General features: G+C 40.5%; 1 protein-coding gene across 1 annotated transcript in view; it reads right to left on the reverse strand.

The window, feature by feature from the left end:
* Positions 1 to 22,909: 22,909 nt before the first annotated feature.
* Positions 22,910 to 24,739, reverse strand: part of LOC121527303 (cadherin-20-like) — a 43,604-nt gene continuing 41,774 nt past the window's right edge. Inside the window, exon 11 of the mRNA XM_041814211.1 lies at positions 22,910 to 24,015. Coding sequence (XP_041670145.1) covers positions 23,495 to 24,015 — 521 coding nt within the window. The 3' untranslated portion in view covers positions 22,910 to 23,494. The remainder of the gene's footprint in view (positions 24,016 to 24,739) is intronic.

Below are 24,739 nucleotides of genomic sequence, written 5' to 3' on the forward strand. Positions count from 1 at the left end.
AGACTATACTGAAGTATTGACTGTAGAAAACCTTTATTGTGCCATCATCACACAGGCCTGTGAGCCAATTCCTGCAAGCGGTGCATTTTTATGCTCACAATCATAAAGGCAGACAAGCAAAATTATGCACCCAAACACACAAACACACATGGATGCTAACACCTGCACTTGCTCTGCAGGAGACAGCTCGCTTTTCTTCACCGTCCTGCTCCAGCATGTCTAATTCATCAGTGGTGGAGAAAACACCAGACCAGCTGTTTTTACTCAGTCCTCCTCTGTCAAAGTCATGAGGCCGCCGCCTGTCCACATGATCCCTGGAAGATTTTAACTGCACATGTTCTTTTTTAATATAGCTATGGTCATCTGAAGACACTGATTTAATGTATTCCTTTTAACTTTAAAGGTCAGTCTGCCCTGATGAGAAAAGTATTCTTGGTGTCATCTAACCCCGCAGACGACAGCATGGTTTGGGTACATTAGGTGGATATGTTGATACATCATTTACAATGACCCAATGGTGGACTCAAAGGGCCATCTTATATGCCTCTGTGTTAGATGAAAATGTTGAAGTCTCCTCTTTGGTGCCCTTTCAGTGGCAAAGGTTGATAAAATGCCCTTTTTGACGCACGTTTGGTTGGAAAACATGATGAAGCTCTTCTAAGGTGATCTTCAAATGGCCACAATATGATGAGGTTACCGAAGGTGCTTTTCCATTGGACAAATTGTGATTAGGTACCCTCTAAGGTACCTAAACATTTGACCAAACATAATAAACTGCCACAGGGGGTGCATTTTTGTTGGACAAAAAATGATATCGTGCCCTCTAAGTGGTCTAGAGCAGTGGTTCTCAACCTTTTCAGCCCGCAACCCCCAAAATAAAGGAGCCAGAGACCGGGAACCCCACTGTACCTGGAGGTGGTTGAACACAGCCATGCATATTCAAGAATATTGCAGACAAGGCTGTCCATAAGGGGGGATAAAAGGGGAGGTCTCTGGGACCCAGCCAAACTGGGGGCCCATGGAGGTTAGCAAAACCATGTGTAGTGAAGCTGTGAAAGCCATATTTTATATCTGACCTAAATAATCACCACTCTTCTCAAAGAAACAAATGTCTTTATTTGTTCATTTGTGCTGCGAATAGCCATCTTTAAATGAAAATAACTTTTGTTAAAAACATAATTAAAATGGGTTAAGAATTGCTAAAATTGGTTAATAATGGCAAAAAATGGTGGAAAAGGTGGTGAAATTAGATTTCTAAAGAATATATTTGGGTTAAAGTGGCAAAAATGGGAACAGAAAGTGGTAAGAGGAGATTAAAAGTGGCTGAAATGGCTTTGAAGTGAATAAACGTTGTAAAAAGTGATTGATAGAGGCAATATTGATTAAACAGACGCAACATAAGGCAGAGAGTGGCAAGAATTGGTTTAGAGGTGGCAAAAACAGGAAGAAAAAGTGATGGAAAGGGTTTAAAATGGACAAAAACAGGTGGCAAAAATGTTCTAAAATTGGCAAAATTGGTGTTAAAAAAGGACGAAAAAGTGTAAACATTTGGCAAAATTGGTGAGTGGCTACAATGTATTTTAAAAAAATATTTGTTTTTCTAAGGCATCTGGTGACCCCTCAGAGTGTCTGGTGAACCCCAAAGGGGTCCTGACCCCAAAGTTGAGAGCCACTGGTCTAGAGTGCCCATTATGGTGCATTTCCATTGGACAAAACAGGATAAAGTGCCTTCTAAATTTGCCTTTTCATTGGATGAAATACAGTATATGAAGTGCTCTCTTAGTGGTCAAAATGTGACAAATATGATAAGGTGCCTTGAAGGGCACCTGTCCATTCATCAACACATGATAAAGTCCCCCATGCGGTGCCTTTTCTATAGACAGAAATGATATAGTGCCCTCTAAGTGGTCTAACTCCGATAAAGTGCCCATTATGGTGCTTTTCCATTGGACAAAACAGGATAAAGTGCCCTCTAAATTGTCTTTCCATTGGACAAGATATGCTCAAGATTGCACAAAAGTACTCTATCTTAGAGGACAAAATGTAAGGTGCCTTTTTGATGCCTTTTTAGAAGACAAACATGAAATGGTGCCTTATAGGGCACCTCTCCATTTGTCAGCTCATGGTAAAGTGCTCTAGAGTGTGCATTTTCATTGGACAAAATATATTAGATTTCATTGGACAATCCTGATAAAATGCCCTCCAAGATGCCTTTACATCTGACTAAACAGGATAAAGTACCCCTGAGGTACCTTTCAAATTGGCAGGATAAGATAAATTGCCCTCTAAGCTCTTTTCATTTGATAAAACATGATAAAGTGCCCACTAAGATGCATTTGAATATGAAAAAAAAAACATTATAAAGTGCCCTAAACTGTCAAAATGTGATAAAGTGTCCTTCAAGGTGCCTTTCACTCAGACAGAACATGATAAAGTGCCGTCTAAGATTTTCTAATTTGACCAAACATGATAGAGCACCCTCTGAATTTTATCATGTGTATTTGTATATTTCCTTCATGATGTCTGAGTTGCCAGTGTTCAGTAAAATATCACACAGAAATCTGCCTGTGGAGGTGAGAAAAGATTTGATCTCCCCATGCAGGTTACAGGTTATGCTTCTTCTCTATGAAGTTAGTCCTCTGCTCTCATTGATATCCCAAATATGTTGAACTATAACAGAGCTCTAAAGGTAAAATCAGTCACAGTATCAGGCTCTCTTGCTTCCTCCACCACTTCTGCATCGTTCCCTTACTTCATTCCTTTCATCCTGAGCCCCATCAGGAATAATCAGCCTGGGATATGTGAACAACCACAAAAAAGCAAGAGCTAGATCAAACCTGAACCCTGATTAACTCACAAATAAGAAAAGAGAATGACCAGATGTATTTAAATCACAAAGATTGTATTATTTTTGCCGCAGTTGGTGATAAATCCATCATTTTAATGGAGAAAACATACTAACTCTTCATTTATCCATCAAAAATAAATTGTAATGACATTTGATGGATGTCAGAATTAATTTCCAGCTCTGCCTTCTGCTGTTGAGCAGAACAGCCTCGGGGATAAACCATGATGTTGTATGTATGCATGTAGTGGACAGAGTTAATGAAAAGATTTAATAAGCAGCAACAAGAATCACAGCTGGACTATCAGACATGTCTAGTATTTGATTAAAAATTAAATTTAACAAGCCCTCAATTACATGAAGGTTATTGGAAAACCTCTCCCTGTAATCAGAACTCACCATTAATCCAGCAGGACAAATGTTTGAGTTAGTGCTTTATTTCACAGGAAAGAAGGAAATGTGCATTTATGAGATTCTTCCATTTCAAAACCTCTGGGAGATTTGTTTGAAATAGTACAAGAAAATCAGAATGTGATGTGTCATTAATGTTTCACAAAGACTGAGTGAAAATAAACATTCATAACGGAGAAAATGTTCACAAACAGATCATTCTGGACCGTCTCTGAGGACTGTGTGGGCGTGTCAGCTCACATTCTGATTGGCCGATAGTCGAACAGAATTATTGATATATTGCACCATATCCCATGTACAACCCCAATTTAAAAAAAAAAAAGTTTAAACAAAACCAGAATGTGATGATTGTCAAATCTCATACACTCATATTTTATTCACAATACACAACCTATTAGATGCTCATTTTGAATTTCAAAAAAGTAGGGACAGGACCATTTATACCAATGTATAGCATCCTATCTCCTTTTGACAACAGTCTGTAAATGTCTGGGAAGTGAGGAGACCATTGGCTGGAGTTTTGGGAGAGGAATGTTGTCTCATTCTTGTCTGATGTCTGATTCTGGCTGCTCAACAGTCCTCTGTCTTCTCTGCCTTACTCTTGTACCGTGAAGCAATGCTGTTGTGATGGATGTGGATGAGAAATAGTCATGGCCTTCCGTGAGAGAGACGTCTGGGTGGGAGCTTATGTTGCTCTAAAACCTCCATACATTTTTGATAAGGGACAGTGAACATTAATAAACATTTAAATGTGCCAGATTGTAGCCATAGGCTAATTTGCATCTGTAGTCCCTGGCAGGTTGATGGTTTACAAAAGTATACATCAAGCATGTACATGATGAAAAACTAAAAAAAAAAAAGGACATAAAAGAAGACAACACACAGAGACCAAACAACATAAACAGTACATTGGTAAACAAAGACCAGTAACAATACAGACGGTGGCTATGTGACAATGCGTAAGACTGACCAGGAATAAAGTGACCATTACAATTAAAGTGCGATTTGTGCATAAAGCAGATGGTAAAGAGCAATAGTGCTAAAGTGCTAAAGTGGTGATGCATCATACATGCAGGCTTTAGAACTGTGCCAGGATAACAAGCTGAAGGGTCCCTCTCCTCTTTAGTCTGCAGGACACAGCATCTCTAGTTTCCAAAAAGAATTTCAACTTTTGATTAATGTGACCACAGAACAGTTTTCCAGTTTGCCTCTGTTCATGTTAAATGAGCTTTGACTCATAGAGGATGGCAGCGTTTCTGGATCCTGTTCACATATGGCTTCTTCTTTGCATGATCCAGCTTTAACTGTCATTTGTGGATGACATGGCCAACTGTGTTGACAGACAATGATTTCTGGAGGTGTCTAGTACAGAATCATGTCTGTTTTTAGTGCAGCACTGTTAGAGGGCCCAAAGATCCCCAGCCTCCAATACTGATCATTGGCCTTGACTATTGCACACAAAGACTTATCCAGATTCCTCCAGATTCTCTGAATCTTTTGATGATATTATGGGCTTTAGTTGATGAGATATTATGAGTCGTTGCAACTTTACATTGAGGAACATTTTTATGAAATTGTTCTGCAATTTTTAGATTCAGTTCTTGTTGCAGAACCTCTTCCCATCTTCACTTCTGCAAGACTTTTGCTCTCTTTAAAATGCTCCTTTAAAGGTGCAGTGTGTAAAACTGAATATTAACACCTAGAGGTAGGTTCTAGATTGCAATTCTCTGCTGGAAACTGTGGCAACCAGTTGAATTTAATGTATATCTATAATGTCAATACAATACAATACAATACAATAACTTTATTTATCCTTTTTTCCTTTTTTCCTCTATGTTACCATGGAAACATGGAAAAATCCAAGTTGGCGGCCTCCGTGGAGGGGACCCCTACCTATGTATGAATTAAAGGTTTATTCTGAGTTGTTGTTTTTTTTTTTTTCAAAATAGCTATTTTTGAATTTAGATGACTAAACACTTATTTAGATAGACCATCTTAGAAATGTTTTGCTTTATTTTACCAAGTTTGTTCAGCTAAATGCTACGGGGCTAAATATTACACACTGCACCTTTAAAGCCCAGTCATGTTACTGACCTGTTGCAGTTCATCTATTTAACTGCAAGATGCTCCTCAAGTAGTTTCTCATTACTACCACTTACTTTTCCACCCTTTTGCTGCCCTGTCCCAACTTTTTTGAGATGTGTTGCTGCCATCAAATTCAACTCTAATACTGTCAATGAAATAGCAAAACGTCTCAGTTTCAACATCTAATATGTTTTTTACATTCTGTTGTGAATCAAATATGGGTTTATGAAATTTGGCAATCTTTGAATTCTGATTTATTTACTTTTTACACAGTGCCCCAACTTTTTTGGAATTGGGGTAGTACAATATCCAGACTTAGTAATGTAAAATATGTCTAGTCACAGGAAAAGCAAGTTTAGACATATTTTTAGAATGACATATAACATTATGAACTTGGGATTTATGTCTTGGTGCAATTTCCAGCTAAAGTGGCTGATTCAGCTCCAGCAGTGACCTTGACCTCAGAGTCAGAATCACAGCTGCATTTATGATTATTTTTAATGTTTTTACACATAAACAGAGACTGTATTTGACCCTGTTACAGCCTCCATTTTCTACCTGTTCTGCTGCCATCGATCTGTTTACGCCTCTCGGCCTTAATGAATGCACCAGGGAGGCTGGAGAGGCGGCGTGACGGATTAAAGGAGGTCATACTCAACTCAAAACAAATGTGTCTAATCCTGGGAATATGCATCATGCTGCTCTGCGTGTGCTGTGACCTGAGAAGATGCTTTCTCACGATTTTTCTCTCTGCCCAAATCCTCCCTCAACCCCACACAGAAATAAGCATGCTTTGGTTTTGCTTCAAGGTTATTCATCGCCTTAAGTGCCCTTGAGATTTCTACAACCGCTGGAGATTTGTGTGGAAAGAAATAAGTTAAATAATTGTAATAATAACTCCCCCAGGCAGGAAATTAAAGTCACAAATTGCTTAATGCACCTTTAAATTGGCGATATAATGACAAAGCTACTTCCAGTCCTTGCAGGGGAGTTTGTACTGGCTCCTTTTTCCTCACATTTATCACAGGAGCTCGGTCAGGGAGGCTGTGACTTGGACACGGACATTCTCTCTCCCTGAGTTGGTTTGGTTGAGAGATGTGGACAGAGGTGAAGAGAGATGCTTTGCTTCAGAGTCTCCCACTGTCAGTGTGAGGCTTAGAGTCCTTATGAAGGACTGTAGTTACAGTAGAGAGTTAGAGGGCTCAGATAGTGTGTGGGAAAATATGTACAGCACATCTTTGATGTGGTCGATTTACTGGTGCACAAAGAGTTTGATGTGGAAGAACTTGACTGGACCACACAGAGACCTGACTTCAACACCACTGAGTAGGGAGGATAAAGGAGGGAACTTTCTGGCAAAATTGGGGTGAATTAGAAAGTTTAACTGTGATAATATTTTATTTTTAACCAGAATAACAATAACCACTCTTATCGAAGCAACAAAACAATTAATTATTAAATCATAATTACTGTTTTATTAGTAATATTAGCAATGTGGATGGACGCACTGAACTATTAGGAAAGTCAAGTCAGACTATATAGTTGGGCAATAATGTGTGCAAATGTCAGGAAGCCAGAAAATAAAATAGAAGAAACTAAGACAACATTTTTCAAATAAAGTGAATAATAGAAAAATTTTGAAAAGGGACATAAAAATGCATAAAAAGTGGTAAGAATAAGTCAAAATAGTACAAAAAAAATGGCAAAAAAGTTGAAACAATCAACACATAAATTGGTGAAAATGGCAAAAGTGGCATATATATGCAAAATGGGCTCTAAGTTACAAAAATGGCTAAAGAGTGACTTGAGAGGTTGACAAAAAGTGGGAAAGCAATGGACAGAAAGTGGCAAAAATGGGTTAAATGCAGCAACAACATGCAGAAATGGACAAAAAGTGGCAAAAAGCACCCAAAGAAGGCATAAAGGCATAAAAAGATGTTGCACAAATGGGTAAAAAAGGGGTTAAAAATGATAGAAATGGGTAAAAGAGGCAAAAAAACTAGGGGAATAGTGGCAAAAATGGCAAAAAGCAGCAAAAATGGGTCAAATTCAGCAAAAAGTACCAAAAACTGCAAAATATGTTGCAGAAATGTGTTAAAAGTAGCAAAAAATGGGGCGCTGCAAAAAAGATGAACATGAAAGTGGTTAAAAAGGGGCAAAAAGGGAAAAGAAGGGAAAAAAGCAGCAAAAATTGGTTAAAAGTTGAAAAAATGTGGTAGTAATACAAGGAAAAAATGGTGAAAGTGGCTAAAAAGTACCACAAATAAATCATTCCAACATCAGAACCAAATAATTGTTTGACACACTTTTCAGCTCCAAAATGAGGGAGCTGTTAGCCAGGATGCTAGCACCAATGCTACTGATGTAACACATGGACATCATCAGTAAATCACAACTGTGGAGGGCCCATTCTCTGGGTTTCTCAGGGGCCAATTCTGTGGTCAGGCCTGCATACAATCATGCCTAAAGTGAAAGCACTCTAAAATGTATTCATTTCATCCATGAGTCAGAGTTAGAGCTGAGATTTGTGCAAGATTTTAAGAGAATTCCTCCTCTGACCTTATCCTGTGGCCTAAAACCTCTGAATTAGTTCATTCCTGAGTCAAAGATTTGCAGATGAGCTGAAAGAATAATGTTCCTTGCCCCTCATATCACATAAAGTTATTAGAATTACTAGAAAGAATCCTCCACCAAGCCACAAAATATGTTCCCACTGCATTAAATCATTTTAAAAGCGTAGATATTAGCTACCATTTACATATTTAGTATACCTGTGACTGTCGAGCCTTTCTTGTGTCAGAAGTCTTCAGTAGAATAACTAGCCGAGAGGTAGAAGCACAGTCACAGCTGCTCCTCACTCACACGGCCAGATCTCCGTGAAAAGTGTCGATGAGTGATGTACGCTGGCAGCTCCTGTGATGCATCGAGCTCAAGCCGAGCTTTCTCACAACTAATCCAGGACTGATTATGACAGCCCACGCTCTCTGTTCCCATCTCTCCTGATGCCGTAGCCCGAGGCGTGCCCTTCGCCGCTCGTCCTTCAAAGCTCTGCCATCTTCCCTAACCGAGGATGTGGATGTCGGAGCTTGTCAGTGATGACCTCTGAAGCTCTGCATCGAGGGGGAACACTCAACCCAACTTCTACCCTCAAGGCCTCTCAGATATCTGCCCTGGGATGTTGGTAAGTATCTTCTTTCTCATATCAAGATAAGCTCTTAATAATGTAATTAACCTTCTCTTAATCAAACATGATAAGAAACGTTAGCAGAGATCAAAACAAGCCCTCAGTTGTCTTTATAAGAAGGAAACAGATGTTAAGCTTCCTCAGGAGGCTCTAACATAGATGTCTCTAAATCTTAATCATAAATGGGACTCTTACAGTTTTTCTCAGTCGCTTTGGTACATTTCTCGAATCATCCTTGACATTTGCAAAACAGTAAGTGCATTTCTCAAAACAATTTGTACAAATAGCAAAACACCATGGATTACCTGCAAAAGCCAGTATCTTACTCAGAATCCTTAGTTCATCTCTCAAAAGTATATCATTGTGTACGGATAAGACAGTCAGATTGCTTAGTCATGTTGTCAGTATAACAGTGTACTCTGGAGGGATGGTCCGATGTAAACTATGGCTGAAGTTTTGATGACAATTATTGTAAATTGTGAGTTACACATTAGTGTATGTGGGAGAGTGATTGCAAGAGACTGGACAAGAGTCACATTTACGCTTTTACTGTTTGCACTGTAATTTGTTGATAGACTGTCATTGCGATACAGAAAGGAAAAGACAGCACTGCATAGCACAAAGAAGAAAACAGGACACAGGACAGTCTTCTTAGGGAAAACTGTACATGCAGTGCTGCAGGAATTACAGTGCAGTCTTCCTACACCTCCTGATGTTCCTGTCTGTTGGGCCTCAAATTCTCATCCACACAACAAATATCTTCTCTTGCAATGCAGCGTGGAAAGAATCTTTTAGAGTGTCTTATCCAGCCTCTGCTTCACACATTTCCCTTCGTTAGAGAAAGTCCAGATTCACCTGGGAGCAATTTACCAATTCAGGACAGATTTAGAAAATAATGGAAATGTATAGAAATATGCTTGACATTATGACAACATGTTCAACCATTTTGCACGTAAAGACTTATGTGATGAACGAATGCCTAAATGTTGTGGGGGGTGAGGCTATTCAACAGAGACCCATTATAATACATTTGATCAACATGACAGAAGCAATTGATAATGTAGAAAACAGCAGAGAATTGTACATAGTCATTTGCATGGATGTACCAAAGCATTTGCAACTTGTTCAAAGAAATGAGAAACAGCTTTTTTGATGTGCACAAGGGCCGCAATGATGTGGAGATTGAACAAGTAGTTTTGAGAATTTCAATTCTGATCTTACAAATGTACCAAAGTGACTGAGAAAACCGTAAAAGAAATGTCAGACTTCTGTTTTCTTTTCTATCCTGCTGAGCTCTAATTGACCCTTTATTGGCTTTCTGATTGGTCGGAGAGCCCATCCTCATAGCAAATGCTGTGAGACTACCTTACATTTTCAGATAGACTGATTTTATATCCATTTCATTGAATTTATTTCATATTCATGCTACCTCTCCCTGCTGGATATTCCCCAGTTAACTGTAAGTGACATTATTAGAAAGTGGAAGCATTTAGGAACAACAGCAACTCAGCCACAAAGTGGACAATGCTATGCTGCCATCCTTCCAATCTGGTAAACCCATTGGCTATTCATTATTACAATAATAGTAGCATAATAGTCATTTAAAAGACCAAACTTACAGAAATGATCTGCTGCCATGTCTTCCATTTTCTGGTTATGTGTTTTTATAACAACTAATGTTATTTTAATCGAATTTCCTAGAACTTGCTGTGTCCTTCATTTCACCACCATGTCATGATTTAATAAACTCTCTGATTGCATTACACACTTGAGCATGCTAGTCCCACATCTGTCATGAAATGCTTTCTCTGCAGTCTGGTGACACATGACTGGAGGCACAGACGGTGCTTGATTTTTTAAAAAGTATATCCTGAGGCTTCAGCACAGCGTCCTTTGTCTTTTTTCCTCTGAGGATGGAAAATCATGTGATATCACAGTGATGAGAGTGAGCAGGATTTCATTTAAACCAGAGACTCCAGCTGCTGATTCCACTGATTAACACACCTTTATGAAGAAATCTCTGTCAGTGAAATGAAAACCTGCTGGCTCACAGCCAACACGCTGCACGCCTTGATTGTCCTTTCCAGGTACTGTGATTAGTTTAAAGCAGATTATTATGGTAATTCATGTCTGTTTTTATCCACTGTCTTACATGGTTTAAAATGGGCTCTTGACCTTCATATATAAGGGTTAATTGATCGCTCTGAGAGACGCTGCATGCCTGGGATTTAAAGATGAGGCTCCCAACCTGTGGGTCTGGGTCTCAGAAGGGACAGGAGGATGTGGATCACATTGGTCTCTGAATCTTACGGGCCACAATCACATTTGCAACATGATACTGTGTATACACGGTAAATATATATAAAAACTGTATATACTGTGTATATACTATACTATATATATATATATATATATATATATATATATATATATATGATTGATGGTAGGTAGGTAGGTAGGTAGGTAAGTAGGTAGGTGTTTTTTTCACCCAATTTTGACATGTTTTAATATGTATCCAGCTTTTCTGCTCATTTTTTTTCCATCTGGAAATTTTTTTTGCCACTTTCTGCCTATATTTTTTTTTTGCCTCTGCTAGCTTATTTTTTATTCTTATGTTTCTTTTTTTTTACCACTTTTAACTAATTTTAGCCACTTAAAATCCATTTGGCTATACTTTTTGCCATTTTTAAATGATTTTTGCCTCTTCGGAACCATAATGCCCCTTTTGAATCCTCACTACCCACCTTTTCTCTCCTTTGTTGCCACTTTAAACCCATTTTTCCCTGTTTTGACCACTCTTTCAGCCTATCTTTTGCCTCTGTTAACTTATTTTTTGACTCTTCTGACTCATTTTTTGCCACTTTTTCTATTTCAGCACCTATTCTGCCCATTTAACCTCTTTAATCCCAATTTTTCCCCTTTTAGACCAATTTTTGCTGCTTTTAGCCTATTGTTGCCTTTTCTGCCCATTTTGCCACTTTAAACCCATTTTTGTCCATTTTGACCCATTTTTGGCCCATAGGAACTCAGTCTTTGCCTATTCTGACTCATTTTTGCCTCTTAACCCATTTTAACTCTGTCTTAGGAGGGGGGTTTACAATTTGAAGGAGGCTATACACTATACTACTATATACTAAGGCATCAATACTGCTGAGAGTGGTTATTATTCAGGTAAAAAAATGAAATTTGGATATCACAGCTTAACTTTATAATAGACAATGATTCTGCTGACCTCCATGGGCCCCTAGTTTGGCTGGGGCTTAGAAAGCTCTTCCCTTTTTCCCCCCTTATGGGCGGCCTTGTCTTCCTGTGGACAATAAGTGATAGTGTCCTCCAGGGTTATCTTCTGTTGGACGGGGACAAAACCACACATCTTAGAGTGGAAGAATTGCATTAAAGTTCCTTGGTTTAAAGTTCATTTTCAATGACCTCCTCCCTTTTGTATTTTTACAGCTTCCTTACAGAGTCAGAGCATAGAAGGAATATAAAGGAAACAAGAGACATGAAGAAAATGTTTCAAAAATGAAAATTCACATTTTAAAGGCTCTCAAATAGAAGCTTATCTATCGCCCCACAGATGTACAGTAGTCATTTTGACATATCCTCCCCCTATAATACAATAAACATCATCCTTCTGGGATTCTCAGGATTGGCAGCTCAATAAGAACCAAATCACAGAGACAAAAACCAGCGCTGTATCCCCATCCTGATCCATCTCTGATCTGACAAATATCCCTCTCCTTCCAGTCCCCCGTGGTGTTTTTCTCTGTTTGTAGGAGGTGACACTCATCGTTATGGTCCCTGGTATCGAATACGGTTTCTGCCAAGTCTAATTCATCAGATCCAGTTTGTCTTTCTGTCCGTCTTTTCCCTGTCACAGCAGACCGAGACATTGTGTTTCCTCTCTTGGGGTGAAGAGAAATAAGACTGAGTACCAGTGGGTGTAAATCTTTTAATTCAGCCTGGTCTTTCTGATCCATGGCCTCTGACAGCTGTAGTTAACACCTCCTGGACCACTTCCCGCAACTATAGTCGGGGCATTAATAATGAAACGATGGGAGCAGGCAGGAGTGTGACGAATCTCGCCGGACGGAGGAAAGATTCTGAGCTTCAGAATAAAAAATCTTCACTCATCTTGAATCATTTTAACTGAATGTGCGACATGAGACGGAACGTGATTTTAATGCCGTCTTTACCTCTGGAGTACTCGCCGTCCTTGCAGTCTGCTGTATGTGTCTTGTGTTTGAGGACGCCACAGCGCCGTGTCTCTGTTATTTTGTTCTGTAAGTGAGACGATGGGATTCTTTGATGCTGCAGCGTCTTTTTGTTCTTTGTGTTTCCAGTAAAAGCTGTTAGAGAAAATGGCACCAGCTGAAAATCAAGTTTTCTTTGAAATGTAAAATTTACTTCCTGTCACTTTTTTTTGCAAAACAATTTTCAGCTTTGAAGCAAATCTGTTAGGTTTCTATTAGTATGTCCAACAATTTCTTCTTTGTTGTTTGTTTGCGATCAGGGTGGGAACTCCAAAATGTCCTTATTTTAGCGAGAGTCCGCAGGTCAGCTGCCCTGGTGTAGACCCTTTGTTCCTTGGATTAGGTTCATTATACCTCATCAGTCTCTAGTTTTGGCAACTTTACACTGGAACACTACACAACAAGTTGCTTCTTTGCAAGCTTAGATATTGGAGGCAGCAGTAACAGTAGTCTCTGGATTCTCTGGCATTATCCCATTTTTTTCACTGGTGCTGTTTATATGGTGGCCTTACGGCAGTTACATCTTCTCTGCTCTGGTCCACTTTTGTCTTGTTCCAGTAGCCAACTGGTTGCCCTGGTACCCCAACACCTGACATGGACCTAGCTGACCCGGGCAACACTCTCTCTCGTAAAGGCATTTATAGGTAGCCTAAAGGCTAAAGACCCTTACACACCCAATGTGCTTTATTTTATTGCAAATCTTTTTGCAAGCTTCACATCAATAACATTTTGCTTGCAAAACTGTGGCATATATGTATTTTTTGCACCGTTGTCTTTTTTCAAAAGTTTGGCATGATTATTTTCCTCTTTGTGTGACAACACTGGCCATATGACCATATTTGGGAATTTTCCATTACAAGGGGCACCTTGGTTTAACTCAGCACGGCAGCCCAGCACAGCAGGGATTTGCTTTTCCGTAACAACTAAACTACCCATTTGGGGGCATGTCTAGAGCTGGCACAGCGTTTGGAGTCCTCCTTGATCTCATCCACAGTCTGATCTCAACACTCTCTGATCTGATTGACTTTACACCATCTTAAAGGCTGACTCAGACTACATGAATCAAACAGATTTTAGTCCGACTGCAACGTCGCAGCTCATCATCAAAACTCTAGCCCGATTTAGAGTGTCAGGGACGACAATCGGTCTTGTAGTGTGATATAATTATGTTGTGTCCAAGACGCCCCATGAAATGAGTCAACAACACTAGCATGTCAGAATTTCTCTTACATCGTCGTCTGGTTTGACACCCTGACCCGGCGCCCACGACGTGAATCCTGACATACCAATAAGAGAGCATTTGCTCCTTATCTTTGCATCATCACTTACAAGAACCCCCTTATCTCCATTTGGAGAACTGATGTGTAAATTTTATTTTACTTGCATTAAGTTCTATCTGAAGGACAGCCAATCCATATTGTCCTCCTGTTGACACATCCATAACTGTTATCAATGATCCAATCCATAATTGTTTCCCATTTTCCTTTTCACAAGCAAAAGACTGCTACAATCACTTGGAGCGCTTCTGTTGCAGAGTGATTGACACTCTTTGACCCTCCCCCCGACAACCTGTGAACTTGCGGTCAGTTGCTGAGACAGTGGTGACGTCAGCATACGGTGAGCGGTCAGGATCACTCTTGTAGTGTGGCCAGGCTGTCAGCCAAGACAGGACAAGACTTTGGTTGCATAGTCTGGCATGATGCTGTTGTGAATGACCAAAACATTGTGTAGTCTAAGCCGGCCTTACAGCAAAAAGCAAAATGTAGACCAGCAGTTTTCAACCGTTTTTTTTTTTTTTTTGCCCAAGGCACACCTAAGGTTAAGGCAAAATCTCAAGGTACACCATATTCATATTGATACAAAATAGACTCTTTAAATAGTGTTACAGTCAAGGCCACCCATAAGGGGGGTAATAGGGAGAGCTTTCTGGGGCCCAGCCAACTGGGAGATCATACAAAAGTGGGTTAAAGTGAAAAAAAGCTGTGGCAGATTGGGCACAAAGTGGTGAAACAAAGTAAAAAAAAAAACGGGTGAAAATGGCAAAAGTGGCAAAACAATGAGTTAAAAGTGTCAAAAAAGGGTTAAAAGTTGCAAAAAGGTGGCAAAAGGTGATAAAAGTGATGAAAAAATTTGACAAAATGACCAAACAGTAGCAAAAGTGGCAACAAAGTGGCAAGAATGGCTCAAACATGGTAAAAAGATCCAAAAAAGTGGCAAAAATTGGTCAAAAGTAGCAAAAAGAAGTGGAAAAAATGCAAAAAAAGCAGCAAAAAGCTTCAAAACTGGCAAGAAGTGGCAAAATGGGAAGAAGTGGTTAACTTGGTTAAACATAGCATGAATTAAATAATTTCAACACCTGACCCAATAATAGCTTGCCATGCTCTTCAGTTCTAAATGAGGGAACTGTTAGCCAGGATGCTAGCACCAATGCCACTGATCCAAATATGGCACTACACACTAGTGCTTTGTACTTAGAAGGCCTTTGGGTAGACATGAAGTTAGAAGGCAAATGCATGTGTGCATGATGCTACCCCACACGCCACATGTTTTAAAGTGGGTTAAAGTACATCATCACTTGCATTATCCTCTCCAATAATATAACATGAGCCAGGGAGTAATCATAGGGGTGGCCATGCAGAGGTCAGTAGGCTACACATTTGAAGAAATGGTAAACAAATGCTAAATGAAGGAGAGAACAACAGAAATTAGCTGATTATTTATAGACTACAGCTGAGCTACTGTAATACGCTGATGATGCAGTGCTCTCCGCTGAAGCTGCAAAGACCCCGTCGGCCTGAGCTGATGTTCTGCTGCAGCTTAAACCAGATAAAGTGGAAATAACCCGCCACTGCACTCATGAGCCGGACTGAGAGGACGACGAGGGCGAAAAGACAAATAAGAAGAGAAAGAAACAAGTGAGGGAGGAAGAGGATGGAGGCCGTTTGAGTGAAAAAGATGTTGGAAGAGCTGCAGGAAGAGGTAGGAAGACAGAGAGATAAGAAGAGGATCGGGGGAGAAAGCCCAGCAGTGATTTGGGTCTGTATATACGTCTCGCTCTCTAAGTCCACATGTCAAATGGGATGGACCTGCTCGTGTGTCTCTCAGGGCCGCCAGTTTGCCTCGCTTTCCGCCCCTCTATTTCCAGCCGAGCGGAGTGTGTTTTTCCACTCGGCATTAGGGGATGATTCAGTGGGTCTGCTGCGGTTTACCCTCAGCAGGATTAGAGCTGGAAGCCTTCTTATTATCTTCTGGTTTGAGCTCCGTCATCTGTTGGAAAAAGCACTGGAGCTTAAGACAAATTACCCCCTCAGTGTATTTTGGATGGCACCGCGCCGGCCCGGAAAGGGTCCAGGGAGAGGCTGGCGACGGGGCAAATAGGACGGAGGAGGGGAAGGAGGATGGAACTGGGCATCTGTGTGAGTTTTAGGGGTTTGTTAGGAATTAATTTATGCTGTAGGATTTGGCAAATTGTAAAAAAGGGCACCGAGGAGGAAAGAGAGGAGAGGACAGGAGCTCTGTATACTGACAAATGCTCCTGACAAGAGATTTATGGAGAGGACTGATGGGAGTAAGGTCACAGCGAGCATAGATCCTGCCTGTGTCTGTGAATGAAAGACTGACGGAGCGCTTGAAGAGTTTGGTAACCTACAGAATAACTTTGAAAGAATAAAACCCTCAAACTTTGATGCAAATATAAAGTTTTTCCTCAACAAAGATTTTCTGTAAGGATCCACATAGCATCATGGGTTCTCGTCTTTTTCTCTCGAGTTTTTTGTGTTTTAATATATTAATATTTGATGTAGCATTGCAAATATGATTGTTACAAGTGGGTTATTTATTTTTAATTGTAATATTGTAGAGCCTACTAATGAGTAGCTTTAACAAGTGGTACAGATCAAGTAAGATCAGGTGTGGGGCCTTATGCTGGTTTTGCTCTGCTGTGTCAAACTTGGCCCTGTACTCCTCCAGACTCCTGATGGCCATTGTCCAAGCCTGACCCGGTTCTCCACCTTGAAGCTGACTCCTCCAGGATGCACCTGGATGCACTTGACATCTGTCCCAAACTAGCAGGTCCTGGGAATGCAGTGAGCAGGATCAGGCCTGGGAAAGCACACCACGTACCCACAGAAGCACAGCCAGCGATACCCATTGGTTTTCGCCAATGATACTCAAAAACACACCAAAAGAAAATCGTCACAAAGGAGGGCAGTTGGCATCCCTGGTCATAAGTCAGCATCCAGGCCTTACAAGAGAACAGTTAGACCAGGACGACCGAGGTACAAAAGACTCTGGGGCAGATCCACTAAAGAAAAGCATGGCTTTTGGCATGTTTTATAGCAATAATGGCAACAAAGATTCTGTCAGATCCACAGAGCATGTGCAAAGGGGAAATGCATGCTTACTGCACACTAAAATGCACACAACTGCTCAGCTGAGCAAAGTGCTCTGTCCAAATTCCATGTATGTAAATGAGGAGTAGAAAGAGGAATATTCAAAATGAGGCGAAAAATTGATCCACTCAGATGCAAATCAGCGCCTAATCCACAAGGTTGCTAACTGCAGCATTCACTAAAAGTGGAGCAATTTAACATCAAATAAAAGCAGGTATAAACTGGCACTGTTTCTATCTACTCATCTTGCTTCTACTTTCTCCTCCTTCCACCTCAGTCAGTCATATCCTTTTTTTTTTATCAGTAACAATGTGCTGTGGAACTAGTAGGAACTCAAATTTTGAACAGAACATACACTGTATTGCCAAAAGTATTTGCTCACCTGCCTTGACTTGTAGATAAACTTCAGTGACATCCCATTCTTAATCCATAGAGTTAAATATGACGGCGGTCCACCCTTTGTAGCTATAACAGCTTCAGCTCTTCTGGGAAGGCCTTCCACAAGGTTTAGGAGTGTATTTCCGTTGTATCCACTGCTCCGGAGTCCAGTGGCGGTGTGCCTTACACCACTGCATCCGACGCTTTGCATTGCACTTGGTGATGTATGGCTTGGATGCAGCTGCTCGGCCATGGAAACCCATTCAATGAAGCTCTCTAGGCACTGTTCTTGAGCTAATCTAAAGGCCACATGAAGTTTGGAGGTCTGTAGCGACTGACTCTGCAGAAAGTTAGCGACCTCTGCACACTATGCGCTTTAGCGTCTGCTGACCTCGCTCCGTCATTTTACTTGGCCTACCACTTCGTGGCTGAGTTGCTGTGGTTTCCAATCGCTTCCACTTTGTTATAATACCAATACCACTGACAGTTGACTGTGGAATATTTAGGAGAGAGGAAATTTCCCGACTGGACTTGTTGCACAGGTGGCATCCTATCACAGTACCACGCTGGAATTCACTGAGTTCCTGAGAGTGACCCATTCTTTCACAAATGTTTGTAGAAACAGTCTGCATGCCTAGGTGCTTGATTTCATACACCTTTGGCCATGGAAGTGATTGGAACACCTGATTTCAATTATTTGGATGGGTGAGTGAATACTTTTGGCAATACAGTGTATGTTAAAAATTAAATCAATCATTAGTGAAATATTTGTCTTCCTCTGCAGCGTCTCCTATCAGATAGCAATATTATTTTGTAAAAAAGTATTAGAGGCTCTGTGCCAGAGAAGAGACAAAGTCAGTTTTCTGGCTGTAATCTCTGTTATGATCCATAGACCACTGTGGCTGATAGATTTGGCAAATTCACTTCAAAATGAACAGAAAAACAGCATTTAATGGACTTTTAACTTTCAATAAAGTCAGTGACATCAACTAACAACAGACTGTACTGAGATGAACTGCTCTGTAATTTTATATTGTAGTGTTAGAGGGGCGGGGTCATTCCCCACTGTTGGCTCGTGACATTGCCAGCCCACATATTCTAACGGCCTAAATCCAGAATTCAGTCACATGTAGATCTCAGTGTTTTCACATGTTTATAGCAACCATATTCCAAAATTTCTAGTGTGTTAAGACACAAACTTTGGATTTCACTTAACAGGGTCTTTAATGAATTGATGAAATATTGATTCACGCAGTAGGAAGGGCAATATTATTCAGAATGACTTCTCTCAGCCTTAACTGACCAGCTGATTTCTAAACATATTAGTTTGTCTGATAATAATGTATTTTATGTGGCATTGCAACTACAGCAGTGGCACCAGTGTATGGTCAGCACATTTTCCTTTGTTTCCAGCCTCTGAGTCACACATGTGCCAACATGCGTGCATTTTCTCTCTAACAGCTGTATTTTTCTCTGTATTTCTGGCTTGCTCTGTCATTGGAGTGTCTTGAGCTAAGTGCAAAGCCACTGATGTGACAAAACAGCTAAGTGAGCTCGGCTGTGGGCGTTTTAGCATCCGAATCTCATCAGTGCGAACTCTTTAGTGGTTTAGTTGCAACAAAGTGAGATATTAGTGGACACAACCTTCACTCTAAAGTTGAAACTATAAGCACGGAGTGTAAAATCTTAGTGGAGCTATCCCTTACTGCTTTGGGCCCTCTATATATCTCAAGGCTATGAGGAATTGTTCAGTTGCCCAAATGGTTAACGTGGCCTTGGCATTATATAAAAATACATAGCAACAACACCAAGTATGTTCTTTACCACTCATTAGTAGATGTTATGAAAATTATCTTCTCAGCTTCATCCGTCACTGTCCTCTTCTGTCTCTAAGCCTTGGCTCTTGTATCAAACACGACTGGGATAATCTATCTGGCTTCTTTTAGCTGAAGGCTAGTGTGTAAACCAGTATCATAAAGTCATACGCACTTCTTGTGAAATAGCCACGGCCAGAGTTGCACAGTGCTAAAGCAGACAGCTGAGGTGGATGACATGACGTCTACATGAAGGTTTTGTGGGATTAGATCAGCATTTCAAGGGAGGAAAGTTAAATTTTGTTGCTTTAAAGCAGGAGAATTTTGTTTTTGAACACTAGAGGGCAGGATTTTGCACAAACATGCTGACTGAGCTGCGCTTACACTTGAGGAAATATCCTCCTAAAATGCAATGATAGAGCTTAATAATGATATAATATTCCAAAGAGGAACAGTGTGATATGATGCAAGACGGAGAAACAAAGATTTAGAGAGCCTTTGTGGACTTATGGACTTTAAACCAAAGAGACTTAACAGAAATCCCCAAAGAGTAATTGAAGAGTTCTGCTCAGCCTGCCAGAGGATATGAATGTATTTATATGAAAACTTAAATCCTGAGAGTATTATGGGCTCATCTACGGAGTAATTTCACTGATGAATGCTGCCCATGCAGGTGAGCAGGAGCCGTTGGTTCCAGCATTAGGTCTTTGTTATTTGTTGTGACAGTGGAAATAGATTTCATAGTTGTGGAAAACATTGTCTGAGGAAGATTATCACCGTGATTCTCTTCCTTTCTCCCTCTTCTCTTTGATTGACAAAAGCAATTACGTTAAGCCTCTTGTTTATAATTGATTAATTCCCTTTGGCAAGTATTTTGTTTGCTCATGTAAGTGTTACAGTGAGAGCAATCAGACAGAACCGGTCTGTGAGGTGCTACAGAGACTGGAGGCTCAGGTACGGCGTGCAGAGAGAGGGATGAACTTTTAATCAGCGCTACAAAACAGAATAAGTCAAGCGAGTTAAGTTCTTTGAGGTAATGAAAAGTGATTCAAGTGCAATAACACTTTGGAGGACAATTCAGCATGTGATTACAGATTTAAAAAGCTACTTCATCTTTTCAGTGCCCCAGGGAGATGCTCTTCACTGCTGAAGTAGCTCTTTATTAATGTGGAAGCATCTTCTTCTTCTTCTTTTATATGAGAGCTGTGTTCAAAACAATTTCCTGAGCTCAAGTCCTCTCCATTTCATTTCAATTAGGATGATCAGTTTGTTATCAGACATGGGTGTTACTGCTAATACTACACATACTCTAACCACTATCACTGACATCATCTCCATTTTATGACCAGGGCAGCCAGGAATCAACACTATATGGACAAAAGTTTTCAGCTGCCTGACCATTACACCTTCAACTATTCAAATACATGCTCTTTGATACAGAGTTGCCCCCCCTTCACAGCTACAACAGCATCCACTCTTCTTGGAAGGCTTGCCACAAGATTTGGAGCCTTTCTGTGGGAATTTGTGCCCGTTCATTCTGTAGAGCATTTACAAGATCAGGCACTAATGTTGTATGTTAAAGACCCTGTAAAGTGAAAATAGATCTGTATTTAGGCTTGTTATATGAAAGGCCACTGTGTTACAAACCCCCAGGACAAATTTCAGTCAAATAAAACATCTCTAAGTTTGTCAAATCCAGCTTCAAAATCATGAAAAATTAGGCAGTAAAATCTGCTCCAGGATGGTGTGGGTGTGTCTGTTGAATGAGATGAAGCCACGCCCACTAAGGAGAAATAAGATCCTCTCAAATTAAAAAGATGCTACAATCTGAATTGAGGAAAGCACTCATGCTATTAGCCTGCCCGTTGACCTTTTGTTGACCTTAAAAGAAGAGACAAATCTGTTTTTTGGCTCAAACTTCTGTTATGATGCTTTCAATGATCCATAGACCACTGTGGCTGATAGATTTGTCAAATTTACTTCATGATGAACAGAAAAGCAGCATTTAACTGTTAACTTTCAATGAAGGCAGTTACATCAGCTAACAACAGACTGTGCTGAGATGAGCTGCTCTGTGATTTTATATTGTAGTGTGAGAGGGGCGGAGTCATGCCCACTGTGGGGCTGATGAAATCACCAGCCCACGTATTGGCCCCGCCCAAATAAACCCAGCCAGGAAAGAGGTGAAAACTTTCTAACAGTTCAAATCCAGAATTCCAGAATACTTCTGCTGTCAAAATAAAGAACGGCTAGCAAGACTGGTCATAAAATGTAATAAATAGTCATACTATTTTGGGTTTAACAATCTGGATTAGTGGTATCAAAGCTATGAATAAACACAGCGCTTTGTGCTTTGATTAAAAATGTTCTGGAAAGGATATCAATGGCAAAACACATCCATAAATAGGCATAAAGGTAAGCTTATGATCACAGTTTATTTCATAGAGATCTGACTAATGGTTTCTGAGATATTACAAACAACCCATGCACTTCAGCATGGGGCTCAGCTTTCAGCACACTGCATGGGTTACTAACACCCAACTACAAAGATTGCGACACCCTGACATGCACCGAGATGCAAGTGCCCTTTAGAGCTCCTTACAGCCATTGATGTAGGGTCTTTGTAAATAATAAACCAAAGGGGGTGTCAACACCTGCTCTTAGTGTAAAATTTTGTGTATTCGTGCATTGGTACAATATTAGGAAAACTGACTGAGTGAATGTGAAGCACATTGTATGCAGTATTAATAAATATAACTAGACAAAGGAGAGAGAAACAGTTGTTATTTTCTTCTTTTTATTAGCAAGAATACAAAAATTATCTACATTCACATACCACTTACTGTAGCATGACTGACCACATGAATTCAAGTAAAATTCAATCAAATTATCAAAATGTTCCTTTTTCATCCCTCCTTGTTTGAAAAATCATTTTTTATCTTTTGGTTTTTATGTTTTTTTCTCTTTTCATCCAAAACATGTTTTTTTCTTTTTTGTCCTTTTTACATTTGGCACTTGATGCAGATTATCAAAGTCTCTGAAGTCCACAGGATTGGAGGATTAAGCCACATTTGTGTGGCGGCAGAAAAGCAACACAGTATCTCTGAAAGGACAGATCAAGCCTCATTTGCCGCCCGACACCGGCTGGCACCGCGGTGGATCCGAAAATTGTTGAAAGGCGACTCCAATTTGCGTGAACGTTTGACCGTCTGCTGGGAAAATCTCCAGTCTTATCAAACCATTTTGCTTCCTTCTCATACCGTGAATGGATAACTGCGTTATGTTTTTTGGAGAAAACAGAGTTACAATACAAAGAGCTCAAAAATGATACAAAAAACAAGAATACAACACATATCAACCTGGAAAACCCACATGGGATTACACGTCTTATCTGTGCATGTGATGCAGAGATTCATGGGAAATCACACAGAGCGACATAAACAAGGGCAGTTACATCATGTATGTTACAACATATAGGTGATCTTTTAAAGATTTCCTCACAAGGCTGCAGATTTAAGTACAGTGTTGGTTTGAAGTACCCGAATAATTTAGCAAAAAATATAAATACAGCACAAGAAACAAAGGAATAAATTAAGACCTGCCACAGATGGAACAAAAAAGACTCATCTCTGTTTGCAGCAATGACGTTTCTCTTTTATCATGGTGTGGCTGAGTCGTATTAAAGCACAGACTCAGAGGAGTGGATCAGCTTTCGGAGTTTTATCTCCCTCTGTAAGAAAAGTAGTCCTTCTTTCTGGCATAAATCAGCCGTCACTTTGAACAGAGCGGCTCTGCCCGTGGCGGGGTCAGGCAGGAGAGTTAACATGTGCTTTGAAGCCGTTCCTTTTCTGGGCCTCGCAGGGCTGCCAATCCAGCCCCACTCTGAAGCCCCTCTCTGGGGGAGATTTAAAAACCAGCTCACACTGCTGCTGCTGCGGGCATCCCAGGCCATCACCGCCGTGGAGAATCGAGGCTTCGGCAGGAATTCAAGTGCTAACAGTCATGGATGAGAGCGTGAGCACATCCTGGCTTTATTGTTGTCCTTGCACACAGTTTGTGTCTCTGATATTTGTCTGTCTTTTGATTTCATTGTGTCATCAATCATGATTAAAAGGCAAAAAGGTTCTGCTGTTCTACCACATAGGTGGACTGTTTGTCTCCAGGACGCCGTACATCTCGGCGAGTTTTTTAAAGCGAGGCCCCCAGTCGTTGAGATAATCGTACTCATGGTCCGTGTTTGACGCCCCAGACTGGAGCGAGCTGAGTGACTCAGCCACAGAACCCTCTCCTTCGTAGGCGTAGGTCTGCAGGGAGTCATACGGCGGAGCACACGGGTCCATGTCAGCCTCCAGGAGCTTCGCCAGCACGTACCCGTGTACATTACTGTCCCCACTGCCACCGCCCATCACGCACGCCTGAGGCACGTAACGTGACAGGCTCTCGATCTCCGGCAGCATGTCCTGTCTCATCTTGCTGAGGTGATGGTGAGCCTCACGTGGGTTCCACATGGCAGCGATGTCGAACGCCTCAGTGTCTTCTTCTCCGCCACCTTCGTCGTCATAGCGCACGATGTTCTCATGGACGTTCTCCTCCTCGTCACACAGGTAGGGCTTCTTACGGTGAGTGCGCAGGGACAGCATGAGCAGGATCATCACTGGAGGGAGAAATGAGAACATAGAGAGTCAGCAGAGATGCAGGCCTGCCCACAGAGCTGGCTGGGCCCTGAGAAAACCAGAGGCCCCCGGTGCCCATTCATTATAGGGTTTTGATTTTCTTAATTGTTCCACTTTTTCATGTTCCATTTTTCATGATCATTTCCACCCATTTTCCACATTTGACCCTTTATTTGGCCACTTTTAATGTACTTTGGCTACATTTTAACACCTTTTCACTACTTTAGCCACCCATTTTTAAAGCAATTTTTTGCCCATTTTTGACACATTTCATTGATTTTTGCCTTTTAACTGCCTTTCACCAATTTTTCACCCATTTTTGACCCTTTTTTCTTTTCTTAACACATTTCTGTCACTGTGCAACCATTTTTAACCACTTTTGTCAACCAATTTGTGTCACATTCAACCCATTCTTCCCACTTTTCACTTTTTTGTCACTTTTTGCAATTATTTAATTTTTTTCCCTTAAAAGTTTTTTTTTGAAGTTCCTTCTAGTTTATTCTCTGGCATCCTAACATTTGTGCACATCATGGCTTGACTCTAAAGTCTGACATTAGGTTCCAAGTGTTTTAGTCAATATGCCCTTGTTTTTAACATTACTAAAACAAAGGTAATCATTGTTTTTAAGAGAAAAGGTTTACTTTTCGAAAAGGGGTATGTTTTACTACAGCTTAAACAAATAAAAATTTTTTTTTGTTTCTTTGA

The sequence above is a fragment of the Cheilinus undulatus genome, linkage group 19, assembly GCF_018320785.1.
Source record: "Cheilinus undulatus linkage group 19, ASM1832078v1, whole genome shotgun sequence".
Lineage (NCBI taxonomy): Eukaryota > Metazoa > Chordata > Actinopteri > Labriformes > Labridae > Cheilinus > Cheilinus undulatus.